At 44.5% G+C, this 15,305-nt stretch overlaps 1 protein-coding gene across 11 annotated transcripts in view; it reads right to left on the minus strand.

Annotated features, from left to right (window-relative positions):
- Nucleotides 1-4,149: 4,149 nt before the first annotated feature.
- INPP4A (inositol polyphosphate-4-phosphatase type I A) overlaps nt 4,150-15,305 on the minus strand; it is a 146,111-nt gene continuing 134,955 nt past the window's right edge. For 6 of the 11 annotated variants that reach the window (XM_055107620.2, XM_055107617.2, XM_055107618.2 and 3 more), the window contains one exon: nt 4,150-13,523. In XM_055107620.2, the coding sequence (XP_054963595.1) occupies nt 13,343-13,523 (181 nt within the window). In that variant the 3' untranslated portion in view covers nt 4,150-13,342. The remainder of the gene's footprint in view (nt 13,524-15,305) is intronic. The other 5 variants (XM_055107622.2, XM_055107621.2, XM_034953700.4 and 2 more) reach the window with 1 other exon arrangement.

The raw sequence follows: 15,305 nt of genomic DNA on the forward strand, positions 1-15,305 counted from the left end.
TCAAAAGAAGACATTTATGCAGCCAAAAAACATGAAAAAATGCTCATCATCACTGGCCATCAGAGAAATGCAAATCAAAACCACAATGAGATAACATCTCACACCAGTTAGAATGGCAATCATTAAAAAGTCAGGAAACAACAGGTGCTGGAGAGGATGTGGAGAAATAGGAACACTTTTACACTGTTGGTGGGACTGTAAACTAGTTCAACCATTGTGGAAGTCAGTGTGGCGATTCCTCAGGGATCTAGAACTGGAAATACCATTTGACCCAGCCATCCCATTACTGGGTATCTACCCAAAGGACTATAAATCATGCTGCTATAAAGACACATGCACATGTATGTTTATTGCGGCATTATTCACAATAGCAAAGACTTGGAACCAACCCAAATGTCCAACAATGATAGACTGGATTAAGAAAATGTGGTGCATATACACCATGGGATACTATGCAGCCATAAAAAATGATGAGTTCATGTCCTTTGTAGGGACATGGATGAAATTGGAAATCATCATTCTCAGTAATGGTGGGTTTTAGACATTTAATTTTTACTGTTAAACAACCAGTATACCAAAAAGTGAATAGGATGTTCGTATGTTAAGAACAAAGTAATCTGTCATGTAACTGGCCATCCAGATCAAGATAACATTGCCTGAACCCCCTGTAATTTTAGCCTGACTTTTTTCAGAGACCCTCTCACTTTCCCCTTTACCACACTCTGCCATTTGCCTTCTCCTTTGACCTTTTGAATTTGGCTCATGATGCATTTAGCGTAACCGATTATGTAGTGAGAAAAACAGCGTGGTCCAGTGCTGAAACAGGAAATATTTCAGTTGAACACCACAAAACCACCATTTGTTCATGTGTTTATTCACCAAACTTTAGCTCCTTCAGAGCGGGCATTACACTTGCTCTTGTGAATACAGAGGGGACTGACAGTGGACAGGATATGCATGAAAGAATCTTCATAGTCAACAATGAAGGAGAGGAACTTTTTTTGAAAGGGCCAACTTCATTTGTGGGGAGAAATCACCATAGAGGAAGGCAGACCTGAGACTAGCCTTGCAGGAGGGGTGAGGATGCTCAGGAGAGGTCCAGATCCGAGGGGACTGATACAGACCGGGACTGATACAGACCAGGCCTGGGGGTGCATGGGTGGAAATTATGGGATGGTTCTCAAGAGATACAGGTTCAGTGGCTGATTGATGGGATGTGGAGGAGAAAATGACCCCAAGGTCGTCTATTAGAGGGAGACTCAGCCAGCTTGGAGGAGGAGAGGCATGAGCATGCTGTATTTGAGATGCCTGCAAGACAGGCATGGTGCTTAGATGTATAGGTAATCTGGACCTTGGGGGAGAGTCTGGGATGGACCTAGAAATTTAGGAGTCACTACCATATAAGTGACCATTTGTTCAACAGGAATGTGTAAGATTTTTCAGGACGATCATCTTAAGTGAGAAAGGGAACCCAGGAGAACACCACGCCATTAGCGGCAGGTGGTGGGCAACAGCAAATTTGAGAGTGAGGAGGGATGGTCAGAGACGTAGGACCACCAGGAGCGAGTCAGGCCACAGACACCACGGGAGGGCCGGTGGCGAGGAGGAGGAAGCAGTGAAGTGCTATGTCTGTCTACATCCATCTAACACAGGCATCCTCTTTGGAGCCATGGAGATGCAAGTGTGTTTTCCTACCCTGTCTGCTCAGCTTTTTCTGTTATGTGGGACAACAGTGTGAAAGACCTGCCTGGACTGGCCTGCAAGGCCCACAGGGGCCTGATGCAGGAAGAAATCATGGCAAAGACAGGGGTCCAGTGGAGGGAATCTAGAGTATGGGTGTTTTCAGGCTACACCCTGGGAACCCTGTCGTAGCCTGGAGGGCAACAGCTAATAAAAACAAGACCAAGCTACTCTCCGTTTGCCTACTGTTGGCACAGGATGGGGGGTGGAATCGTATGGAGGGTGCAGCCTCAGGCTGGAGAAGCCTCCCTGGGGCCCCTGGCAGGGGAGGGAGTGCCTGTGCAGGCCAGCTCAAGGATCCCACTACACTGCAGAGCACGGTGTAGCCCCCACCAGCTTTTCCCACTTAAAAGTCATCATTTGGCCACCAGACAAATCATAGACTGATCCTGGGGCCGATGTCCACGGTGCTGGTTGGTACCCACAGTTAGCGTCAGCAAGGCATCAGGAGGTCAGTTGCGGCCAGGGCCACTATTGGGAGCAGACAGCCTGCTAAACACGTTTCCATCTGTACAACCCAGCGCTCTCTCTGCCAGAGGCCGCGCTGCTTGGTGTTCACAGGAATGAAAGATCTTTTTGGTCAGCATATACCTCTCAGAAAAGGATGCTATTTTGCTTTTTTTTCTGTCTTCCTGATTTCAAATACTGGATTTTATCCACTGTAAATTTGATTACTTCCTACTTTTGGAAATAACCAGGGTCTCTGAGAAGAGGGCACTTTTAAAAGTGTAAAAGCCATCATGGATCCCGATAAGCCAGCTCTGCCCCTCTCTGGAGGCCCTCATGGGCAGCCGGGGGCCAGGTCAGGCAGGCTGAGCTGTTTCCTGCTGCCCACTCCTCTCCAATCTTCCTTGACCCCCTTGTTTCTGTCATCACTGCCACCCCTGCAGGTTCCACAGGGCGCATGTGCTTCTGGGCTGGGGTTCCTTCTGTGCACAGCAGAGCAGTGCCCTCACTATAACTTATAGAAAATCGGCTCTTAAGAGGGGCTGGTAGAAGAGGACATTTTGGGGAGAAAGTGATAAAAGAAGAGAGTTTGTCCATCTCCAAATGCAGAGTTCTGTGAGGGCCTGCCTGCCAGGAGGAAGTGCTGGTCTTGGAAGAGCCATCCCAGGAACACGATGGCATGTGAGGCCAGTTCCTTCTGTCCATGTGTTCCCAATACCCCTATACACAGAACAGCTCTTCTCCCCCCACCTTAAGAGAAATGCTGGCAGCCCTTTAGAGTGACCAAAGAGGTCACACTGCCCACTGAGAGAGATCTACTGCTCATTACTACAACATTAGGAACACTCAATGCTGCTGAGGATACTGTGAGAAACCTCTATTCAAAAATGGTGCCAACCTGCTGTGTGATGCTGGTAAAGAATAGAGGGAGGTTACGTAGTAGAACAATGTACAATGAAGTAACCTCCCCACATGGCTAATCATTTCTGTTCTTGGAAAAATCACAAATCGGGAAGCTCCAACCTCCAGCTCCTCTTACCTTCCTCCAGCGCAAAGCCTCCCTGGGACAACTCCCCTAGATCTGGGCAGCCAGATTGTGCCAAGTCATCTACTAAGCAGAGACTCAACAGGAAACTGAAGCGCAGCACCAGAATGGCATGCGGAGGGAGGGCAGGAAGAAGTTCACGGTAGCTGATGTCTGGGCGTCCTGACATGTCTTCTTCTTGGCTTAACTTTAAAGAGAAGCAAAATTAGGCCTGACCTTGAGGGATTCCCTCTGACTTTGCATACTGTAAGCACAACACAGGACTTACACCAAGATGATTCCAGATGGATTGATCTAAATGTAGGACTGAAACCATAAACATCCTAGAAATAAGAACAGGTAAATGCTGAAAAAATAATCCTGAGACATGAGAGTGAAGGTAGAAACTGTTAATAATATTAAACTGAGCATGGCCCATGCACCAAGCAAGGTGCCAGTGAGCACTTTAGTCCAGCCCCTCGTCGTGGGCACGCAGCCGCACCACCATGCCCACAAGGACATGGCTGTCCCATATGTCCCACCTTCCATGGTGAAGCCAGGACTCCATTTCAGAACAAGCATCAAAATGAAAGACAGGTATATGTGACTACATAAACCATTTAAAATACTGTATAACTCCTACCACAGACCAAAAGACAGCTGACAAATAGGTTAAAAAGTGTGCAACATATGACAGGGGCTAATACATTGTATATTAAAAACAATCTATATGAAATAGATCAACATTCCAATGAAGTCACAAACATAGAAATATCATAAAGGTATAAAAGATGTTCAGTGTTCACAGTAATCAAGGAATCAGGACACTGAAACGAGGTGCACTGCTACCATCGATGAGAATAAAGGGAAAAGGCACATGTTATTTTTGGTGGTAGCTTAAATTTCTAGGAGTTTGGTAATACTAAAAACTCCAAGAGTTAAACATTTCAATCATCCTTTAATTGTACATTTCCAGTGAGAGGAATTTTTCCAAGGGAGATAACGGGTCATGTGTGCCTAGAAGACGGCACAGTGGTGCAAGATGCAGTCCTGGTGACGATGAACAGGGTCAATATTAATACAAGTGGAACTGCATTTTGACAAGTCATACAACGAGGACTGGGCTACCCACAGAGATGATGTGATCCATGTTCACAGACGGGAAGGTAACAACAATGGCTACCATTTATGAACACGTACTTCTGAGGCGCGTCGCACGTTCCTTATGAGGAAGGTACTGTTGTTGTCCACACTTTGCACATGAGGAAACGGAGGCTTGGAGAGGTCAAACAACTTGCTCAGAGTCACCAGCCAGTCAGGGGCAGAACCAGGATTGGGACCTGGTCTGTCTGTTCCCAAAGTCCGTGCTCTTAACCTCAACGCTGTTGCCCCTCTGCTTCAAATTAGGCAGAAACAAGCTTATAAAATGGAAGTCTCCCATGGTCCCATGTTTACAAACATGTATTCAGCACCCGAGCACTCAACGCAATGCCCAAGAACAATGGTCCAGTCACAGGCTGGTCACATAGAACTAGTCCTCCTAATAGGATGAATCAGGCAAGACCACATTTAATATCTTGTCAGTTATTTATTATGTGTCATTCTAAAGACTAGCACATTTACAGCATACATGGCTTTGAATGACCTAAGAATATATAAAACAGTAACTGTATGTTTATATATATATAGTAATACTGCCCAAAACAAATAAATAAAGGTATCATAATGCACTAAGCTTGGCAAATACAATTGTGTAGGGACAAAACTGTATTATACAATATTTTTACATCTTTAAAGGAAACTAAAGGCAACTGTGCTCTGTAGGAGCTCTGACAGAATCCACATTACATTCCCAGTTTTCCATAGATCTCTTTTCTTTTTAGATGGGGAGGCATTATAAGGAACACTGGACGGAACCTCTATTTTACGGTAACCTGTAAAACTGCCTTCCCTGCACCTCTGAAAACTCAAAGCTCCTACAGAAGAGAGGAGCTGCTTGCCTCTGTGCAACACACCCTCACCCTGCAGGCACTGGAAGTGTGTGATGCTGCTGGAAGCCCAGGAACGATGCCTTCAGAGAGAATACTGAAACCTGAACCTTTTCTATAGCATTTGCCAAGTCTTACAGTTTTATGGTGACCCATTACATAGAGCAAAAATTGGGAAAATAATTCATATAAAGGTGTCACATGCAAAACTGCTGACAGATGATCAACATTTGCTATATTCCCTTTGATGAGTGCAGATATTTAATGCTCTCCAGACAAAAAAGATCTGAAAACGATGTGGGTAATATTTATTTTTAAAAAGCAAGGAGATTTTTTAAAAGTTAAAATGAGAAAAGACGGAACTAAAAATTTACAAATTAAATGAGATGGTGGAGAGGTGAAAGGGTAAATCAGCCATATTGAAAACAAACTGTCTGTGAACAGAAATTGACACTTAAAAAGGAGAATCTGATACCAGCAGCAGCCACCTGTGCAGTGGGTTTGGCAGGCAGGAGCTTCTCTGCCTCCTGCCTGCCACGGTGAACTCAGCTTTGAGGGAGCAGCACAGAGCTTCGTCCTTCATTAAAGTGTCCTTCACAGACATTTTCCTCCCTGCAGGCATCGGGAGACAGCAGGCGCTGCTTGCATGCTGACTTCTGAGTAGGAGGGGGTCTGGAAGGTCATCCAGTTCCACCCTACCTGATGCCCACCCCCTCTGTGTTCCTGCCAATAAGCAGTCCTCCCCATGCCTCAGCACCCCTGGCCCAAGTTTGTTACATGTTTCTAAAGGAACCAGAAGAATCTCTAGACTTTTAGACATAAGAATTTCTAAGAGGTTCACAAATCATTAGGATCAGCATCATTAATATGTGCCATATGTATTTCTTTTACAACCTTTTCAAGAACATGTAAACATCATAAACAGAATCAATAAAACATATAAACTCCTAAGAAACAAACTCTGCTATGTGCAGATAAGACTCATCATCATCTTATAAAAGATGACCAGACAAAATTTTCTATGAAATTCCTAAGTTTTATGGCCCATAAATCCCTTTCAAAATCTCATTTGAGGAGAATAAATTTCAACTGTTTCTCAATAGTCATCTTACATAAGAATGAGAATAAGTAACAATTATTGCAAACCTAAAAATAAGACACTTTCATCAGACATTCAAACATGATTGTACTGTCTTTTCAAAGATAAATTGGAAATCCTGCAAAAAAAAATTTTTTTTCTGAAAATATTTAGGTTCCTACTATCTCTATGGTCATAAATTCCCCATGGGAGTGTTGACATGCCACATCTGAGGCCCTACATTAACATCTAGAGAAGAAGGGGAGATGTGTCCTCGGCGTGAGGGAGCCTCGGCAGGGAGCTTCAGAGAACAGGAGACAGGCTAAAGGGACCTTACTGCTGGCTTTGTGTCTCCAGCAGACTCCCTGTTCTGTAACTCATAAGGGACAGAAAAAAGAGTGGCTCCAACTATGTGGGGTACCTTGCAGGTGTTACCTTCTAATAAAGTCTTATCTCCCGTTGATTTATCAATCTTTCTTTCAACTTCTTCAGGTGGTAGTGTAGATAGGATAATTCACTAGAACCCGTTATTCTCACTGCATGAGATAGTGCTAGCTTCTTTCCCCAAATAACATTTATTGGTATGCCTAGGATCCAATTATTTAATTTATTATTTACTGTTTTACATTCAGATTTTTACAAAGTGGATTGTAATTCAATGGTTACTTTTGAGTTACTCTGTAGAAAAATAAGTGAGCAAGCAGGCATTTGAAAAAGTCTTCTAGCATTTCAGACAAACCTAGCTTGATTCATGTAGGTAACTATTGATGAGATCTGTGTAGTTACAGCCAAAGGCTATTTAAATAGGCAGTTGTTACTATCCACACTATTGAGCCAAACATTACCTCCTATTGATTCCAATGGGGAAAAAAACCCAAAAAACAAAAAACATGCTCCAGAGACTCTTTAGTGAAATGTTTTTTTTTAAAAAACCACAAAAAATAAAAACCAATCCTTCAGGTCTTCTTGAAGAATTCATATATGACACTAGAGGGTACCCACATTTATTATGTAACAGCTAATTAGAGGAAACCGTGTGTTCACGTTTCAACTTTTCCGTAAGTCCCTTCGGGAGGCCTGTAATGCTTGGGGAAAGCCTTCAGCTGCAGGGAATTAAATGCATATTTGCGACTTCCAACATTCTTCATTGTATTTTCTCTTCGACAACCCTCACTGGGGAAAAAACAAGCACAAGAAATGACGGCAGTAAAAAAGGAAAAAAGAAAAGACTTAAACTAAGATGAAATGAACTGATCATTTTCATAACATTAAAAAAAAGATTAATTTAAATGGGTGCCGGACTCATTTACAACAAATACATACGTAAGATGGCAGGTTTCTGAACAAGGCAATTAAGAAGCACAGAGATGGACACATGCTGCGTGGGGCTGTGAGTTGTGCGTTCCTAAAAGCAGCACTGTATATAAGTGGAAGCAAACTTTTTCCAAGTGAATGGTTTCATGTAGCTCATGTCTTTTGGGGTTCTATCATAACTTGTGGTTCAAAGATTCCCTCACATAGCAAATGAAGTGGAAAAAGAAATATTACTACTCTTACTAAAGCTGCACTTCAGAGATGTAAGGAGCTGGACTTTTCTGTATTAGCAAGAGCTGTAATCACATCAAATTCAAAATGCTGACTTTCCTTTGCAGAATTCAACATGTAGCAAAGCCAGCTGGCTAGGAAGGCTGTTCTGGTCTGCTGTCTCCTGGAGGACAGTTGTTCTGGGTGCCAGGTAATCCAATGGGTTCATGCACTGTCTGCAGAGCGGCCTGGCAATCAGGGCTGGAATGTTATGAGGGAGGGATCTCACCAAGTTCTGGTAGCAGCCAGCCACCCTTCCACAGGTGGGCTGCCCCCATGTGTTCCCTCTTGCACAGGTGCCACTGAGCCAGTGAGAGCCCACAGGTGCCCTTCCCTAGAGAACTCACTACCAGCGTCATCCTCAGCTGCATCTGATGGAGGGTTGCCATGGCAATCCAGGGGGCAAAAACAAACACTGCATGGGAGGATGAGCAGCCAGGGGGCCTCACCTACTCAGTGAGCGCGTCCGGGGAGTTCTCTGGGAAATGTTCAGGTGTAGACATAAAACTAACCAGCAAAAGCGATTTTAAACATAAATGACTTCCCACAGCACAGTATAACTTGATGGTTTTATGCTGTTCTAAGACTAGCAGTGAAATCAACTAGTTATCAAATTTAGTACAAAATTCCCCTTATGAGATGTAAAATTTGCAGTTACCAAGAAACAGTGATTTTTTTAAAAATTCAAATTGTATGAAGACCATTATGTCACGCATTAAAAAAAAAATCAGTGGCAATTGCTCAAGCCTTTTAAAGTGAAAATGACAGTCTCATTATCAAGAACATGTAAAATACTTTTGGTAAGACAGTAATTTTTATTCAAAAGCTAAGCTCCGATAGTTTAGAAAAGTATCCACCTGGTTGTTATAACTAATTTGGTAACTTGGATATGCTTTCTTGTCACGGAGCCTCAAGGCCTCAGCTAGATGTGTGTCATCTGAGCTGAACACCTAGGCCACAGGAAGCCCCCTGGAGTAAGTAACAATCATGTTTGCCTAACATTCATTCAGTAATCAAAAACGTACTTCCACTTAAAGCAGAAGCTATAGGTTCCTATACACAGTTAATCTCCTTTAATCTTTGGAAACTCTTACATTAATGAACTACTTCAGATATGGCTTCTCCATTTATATAGAAATGTACAAACTGCTTAAAAACCACCTGTCACTAGTAAATGCTAAACTGCCGTGAGGAGCGAGGCAGAATAATTTGTGAACTTTGACATTATCTTTTATTTACATGTTAAAGGAGTTAATGCCTAGTTTAGCTGGCTGAACACATCAGATGTGAAATTCTAATAAAGATTATACTTTCATTTCAACGTAGTTTTCAAATCAAATTGTATTTACTTTCCCCCAGATGTTTGAATTTGCAATATCCGGCTGATGTGGCTGATCCACATGCCGACACTGTCATCCCACCACCTGCCTGTGCGGACGAGCTGGCAAGAGGGCCCGGGGCGAGGCATGCAGAGGTGGCGAGGACAGCCTGTGCTAACTGGGGTTTCCTGCTGCAGAGGCCAAGCTGCTGCCCTAAGGCAGGACACCTCCACTGATCACATCGGCTGCATACTTTTTAGGAACCAATGGTACATGTTGAGGTGGTCTTAGATTTTAGCAAGAGGGACTTAATTATTTCAAAGCTCCATGATTACTTTTATTATATCAATAAATTATTTCTTTTCAAGGGCATCCATTTTTGAAATGAAAATTAAAATGGAAACCCCAAGTGACAGATAATTTTAGGGAATCCTCTAGTTTTCCGGTTCCAGTGGGGTCTTCCACTTGAGAACTCATCTGCAGGCATCAGTATCTTAGTGATTCTATGGCTGAGCATGGGGTGGCTGCTACTCCTGTCACTTTGTGGAGGGAAAACAGGTCATTGTGTTAAAATCTCTGCTGGAATCAAGCCATAGGCGTAAATAGTGACTGTCACACTAGTTGAAAAAACTTATACAACAATTTTATAAGACCATCCAAAGAGAACCACTCCTGATTGTGGTTTCCCTAACTTCAGAAAGCTGATTTAATCTGAACACCTAGAGCTGGCTGACATCAACAATGCCTCAGCACTACTACAGTATAAGCAACTAAAAACCATCACTAAATGTCAATGACCCCTTTCTTGAATCATCTCCCCATCTTTGTTTCATCCTGCCTATTTCTCACTAAAGCAAGTAAGATTTTGCATACGTATTTGGCCTGATTTCATGAGTAAAAGGCCTTAGTGACATTAAAATTCAGCATAAAGGGAGAGCAACTGAGTTTCTTTTCTCAAATACTTTAAGTTTAAAAAGCCAAAACCAACCCACCACCTAGGCTAATCTCATGGTGTCCTTTTGGTAGCTCTCCAAGTGCACAGGCGGCATACTGATTTTCACCCAGACCCTGGAGGAGAGAAACAAAGAACCTTATCTCGCTCCCTTTGGTCTCATTTCTCTCAGCCCACGGGCCAAGCCCACATGGGCAGAAAGGTGTGGTGACAATCAAGGATCAGGCCGTGGTGTCCTTGAGGCCCCCTGGGAGGGGCTCCTCGGCCTGGCCACAGCTTCTCTGTGCTATGGGGCAGGGTCCTGGGAGGCGTCCCTGGAGGGTGCCACAGAAGCATCCTTGAGCCCTGGGAGAGGGAGGGGTGCTGTCTGCAGTCAGAGGGCCTTCCTCTGTGCATGGGCTCTGCCTAGCCACTAGTCCTGCTGTGGAGGTGGGAGTGCACGTGAGTCACCACTACAGGCATTGGAACCACGTTACCAGGAGCAGGACCAGGAAGCTGTGTAATGGGAACTGAATGAGGCTGTGGACTCTGCTCTCTTGCTTTCAAATAAAGCAAACAAGATGGTCTTAGTTGAAGTGCACGCCTCAATGTGAAAGAGGTAAAGTGGCAAACATGCCTTTCAAATAATCACAGGCTGGACAGGACACTGCCCAGGGACTATTGTCACGCTGCCACAGCTTACACCACCCATGAGCTGGCGTTTGGTGACTTCAGACTCCCTACTGAAGGCCGCCAGGAGCTATAACACAACAGCCACCTCATTTATTTTAGAAGAGACAAGTGAACACACTGCACTTGGAGAAGTGTGGATTCACTTACAGGGGTGACACACAGGTGATGCCTGCCCCAGGGAGCCTGCAGTGCTCATGATGGTCTTACATTTTAGGATGTAAAGTGTTGAGTCTAGCATTTGCCATTCATTGCTAACCGCTTCTATGATTCCTAGGACCCAGACTCTGAGCTGATACTGAATGAGAAAAAGCCCGGGGTAAGGTCTGGGAGTCCTGGAGAGAGAATGAAGAGAGGTCGCTCGCTGCCTTTTGTGGTCGACTGGGTTTCTGGGCATGCATGGGTGTCAAGTTTCTGGAAAAGCAAGCTTCTCTAAATTCATTCCCATTTTTCTGGCCTGGTTAAAAAAAATCGTCTTCATAAACTACAGTGTATGGGGAACCAGCTGGAGATAGAAAGTGGAGGCACAACATAATATGAACTGGAAAACAGAGAAGCTGCTGACCGTCCTGCACAGGGTGTGGGGAGTTTTTCCTGATCTATTTGGTTACTTTTACAGGTGGACAATTATCCTCTGCCCCACATGGGTGTTAAGGTTACACTTCATCGCGCTGCAGGGAATGCCATGTGAGGACTGAGGGGGCACCAGCAGAAACCAGAGCGCCCTGCTGCTCTCACAGCTCCATCCACTGCAACTGCCCACAAGTCAGGGATCACTTTTTTTTTTGGCATTTTTTCTTTGATTTTTTTTCATTATCAATCATATTTGATTAGTAAGAGAGAAAAGATGTTGGAACTTTAATCTGCAATTAAAGATACCATTTTTTAAATGAAAAATACTGTTTTAAAATAAATAAAAGTATGTAACTTTAACAGCCTTTGGTGACTATATGCATTAATTCCTTGAACCAGCTGAATGATCCTTACATAGTGAAGAGTAAATCTAAAGTCACATGCAGTAGGTGATCTTTCTGTGTCTGGCGTATGCAGTAGGTGATCTTTCTGTGTCTGGCATATGCAGTAGGTGATCTTTCTGTGTCTGGCGTATGCAGTAGGTGATCTGTGTCTGGTGTGTGCAGCAGGTGATCTTTCTGTGTCTGGCGTATGCAGTAGGTTATCTTTCTGTTTGACTTATGCAGTAGGTGATCTTTCTGTGTCTGGTGTATGCAGTAGGCGATCTTTCTGTTTGACTTATGCAGTAGGTGATCTTTCTGTGTCTGACTTATGCACTAGGTGATCTTTCTGTCTGACTTATGCAGTAGGTTATCTTTCTGTCTGGCGTATGCAGTAGATGATCTTTCTGTGTCTGGCGTATGCAGTAGGTTATCTTTCTGTCTGGCGTATGCAGTAGGTGATCTTTCTGTGTCTGGCGTATGCAGTAGGTGATTTGTGTCTGGCGTATGCAGTAGGTGATCTTTCTGTGTCTGACTTATGCACTAGGTGATCTTTCTGTCTGGCGTATGCAGCAGGTGATCTTTCTGTGTCTGGCGTATGCAGCAGGTGATCTTTCTGTGTCTGGCGTATGCAGCAGGTGATCTTTCTGTGTCTGGCGTATGCAGCAGGTGATCTTTCTGTGTCTGGCGTATGCAGTAGGTGATCTTTCTTTGGCGTATGCAGTAGGTGATCTTTCTGTGTCTGGCGTATGCAGTAGGTGATCTTTCTGTGTCTGGCGTATGCAGTAGGTGATCTTTCTGTGTCTGGCGTATGCAGTAGGTGATCTTTCTGTGTCTGGCGTATGCAGTAGGTGATCTTTCTGTGTCTGGCGTATGCAGTAGGTGATCTTTCTGTGTCTGGCGTATGCAGTAGGTGATCTTTCTGTGTCTGACTGTGTCTGGCTCTTGCTACAGTGTACTACTGTATTCACAGCTTTGTGTCATCCTTAATTGGAAATAATAAACATAAGCAAGGAAATGGTAGGATTCTGCAAACTGTTTGCTACTGTAATTCAGGGACTACGCTTTGAAATGAAAGCAGAAAGTACATGTCCTATTAGATAGGTTTTTCTAGATAAGCCAGTTATAAAGCATGTTTTTTTCTTTTCGTTTGTCGTCAAAAGGAAAGGAAGGGTTAGCAGTACACTTAAAGAATAGTATCAAATATACAAATTCTCTTTAAACAGAACTCGTTTCTCTTGGAAACAGGGCACATGAGAGGTACAGGTGATAGATAGTTGTACATCAGAAGGTAGAGACGTGGTACAAGGAATTCCAGGCCAGCTAAACGATGCAGTGACAGGGCACCGTAAGAACATGTTACAAGCACTGAAGATGCTACAGGAGCTAAACAAACAAGTCTTCTTGGTGAAATAATTTGGCAGATATTTACAGTTCAGAAGAACAAAACGTCAAAATGTAAGGCATGAAATATTTCTTGGCAGACCACGGTTTGACACATTCCTTCTGTCCAGTTAGGTACACGGTGGCTGGACATGTTCTGGCACTTTTGTTTTTCTTGTGACTTATTAATTTTTCATAATGATATTCATTTGCAACGCAATTTGGTCACCAGGTATGCTATGCTCAGAAAGAGCCACACAATCAGTAAATTGGGGCTCAGAGCTAATAAAGGGATGGAACAGAGGAGGCTGGGGTCTAGCCTTAAGTCTCGGATGGGCACCAGGCCGCTCAAGTTCTTCTGGGTGACTACCTCCCGTGTTCCAATGCTGTGAAAAGGAAAAAGTTTGGGAGAAAGAAAAAGGAAAAAGGAAAGGAAAGAAAATAAAGAAAAAAAGAAGACACATGCGATGGATTTTATCAAAAAGGATGGGATAAACAAGAGAAACAAAAGATAAGGTTAAAAAAAAATGAAATGAAGTCACAATAGAAAGAAAAGATGAAATGCAGAAACGGGTATGAGAGGAAGACCAAAACAAAACCAGCACAGTTACAGGAAAAAAGGAGAGAAAGAGAAGTGAAAATAAGAAAAAATACTGCAATCTACTGAAAATAAACACATGTAGGTTGAACGAATGGTTTTCCATGTTCACTCTCTCGGCTGGCCAAGCACAACTCCATGCTGCCCGGCCATGCCCCCACATGCTGCACAGACAGGGATTTCTGAGAAGCAAGCGGAACATGAAGAACCATTGGGGGTTTGACCTTCTCACAGATGCCTGAGCAGGGGGTGGTACAAAGGATTTGGCCAAAGCTGCCTCTTGATCAACCACGCAAACAAAAACCATTTACCTCAGGTACCAACCAACCAAGCGCAGAGCCCCCACCAGCCCCGCCTCGGGTTCCAGGCTCAGCAGTGGCAGGCATGAGCGACTGCTGTTTCCATCTTTGCAAGTTAGGGTTCTGAAAGCATCCCCAAGGGTGGAATCCAAACAATACCACACTAGAAATTTGGGGCTTCTTCCCCCTCTTGGTGCTACAGAAGAACCGCACTGAGGTGAGATGGTACCTAGAACCACACGACTCTGGAAGCACATTTATGTCTGCCAAGTGGCAGCAGTGACACAGAATCAGAGGCCTGAGGACACAGCAGGCAGCCTGTGAAGGCTCCACTTGGAGATGGGGAGGCAGGAGGCCCAGGGTTCCTCTTCACACAGGGCCCTCCCCAGCTCTCCCAGAGGAGCCCCGAAGCCCCCATGGCCCTGCTGGAATGTGCCATTCTGAGAGGGCACAATTCCCAAGCTGCGGAGCACCAACCCACTGCCACATTCCCTGCCAGGAGAGGCTGGTGGGGCCCTGTGGCTACTCAGGAAGGCCTACTTCGAGGGGTTCAGCCCCAGGACTGGGGACAGGAACACCCCAGTGGCCAAATGTGTGAATCTCTTCCCAACTCCATGTTCAATGGTGCCACATGGGAGCTTGAAATGGGCCCTGGTAGAAGCGTTTATGCCACAGAAATGGCAAACATTACAGATCAGGGCTTTTGGGAAGAGAGCTGGTGGTTGAACATTTACAGCACAGCACTGGCCATGGTTCACCCTGGGCCTCCAGGAGAAAAGCCTGGGTGCCAGCTTGGCCCCCACCCCCTCCACCCCCACCTGCATGCTCTACTCTTCCGTCTGATAAGATGCAAGCCAGAAAGCCAGGAACCAAAATGTCCTCCTGCACCCACGGGCAGGGTGGAAGTTTATGCTGCCTTCTGGGGCCCTCAGCTAAACTGCAGGTACTCGGCACCCCAGCAGCCAGAGCTGCTAGCTTGTGACCCAGCCACCTCGGCTTGCAGCCGCCTGAACAGTACATGTCTTCCCCTCATGGGATCGTACCGAAAACAGAAGTCACCTTAAAACAAATGCCTGTGACAAGAGCCTCAGACCTGCAAGGGTTGGCTCAAGGTGGCAGTGAGCCATGTCCCCAGAGCTGGTGCGAGAATTCTGGGGCAGGCACAGGTAAAGTAGGATTGAGCTTTGTTTTGTTTTTATAACTTCTTTAAAAACTATTAAAGTGATACATGTTCCCTGTAGAGATTTCAGAAAACAAATAAATAAGCAAGT

Source organism: Pan paniscus, chromosome 12 (assembly GCF_029289425.2).
Source record: "Pan paniscus chromosome 12, NHGRI_mPanPan1-v2.0_pri, whole genome shotgun sequence".
In the NCBI taxonomy this organism is placed as follows: domain Eukaryota; kingdom Metazoa; phylum Chordata; class Mammalia; order Primates; family Hominidae; genus Pan; species Pan paniscus.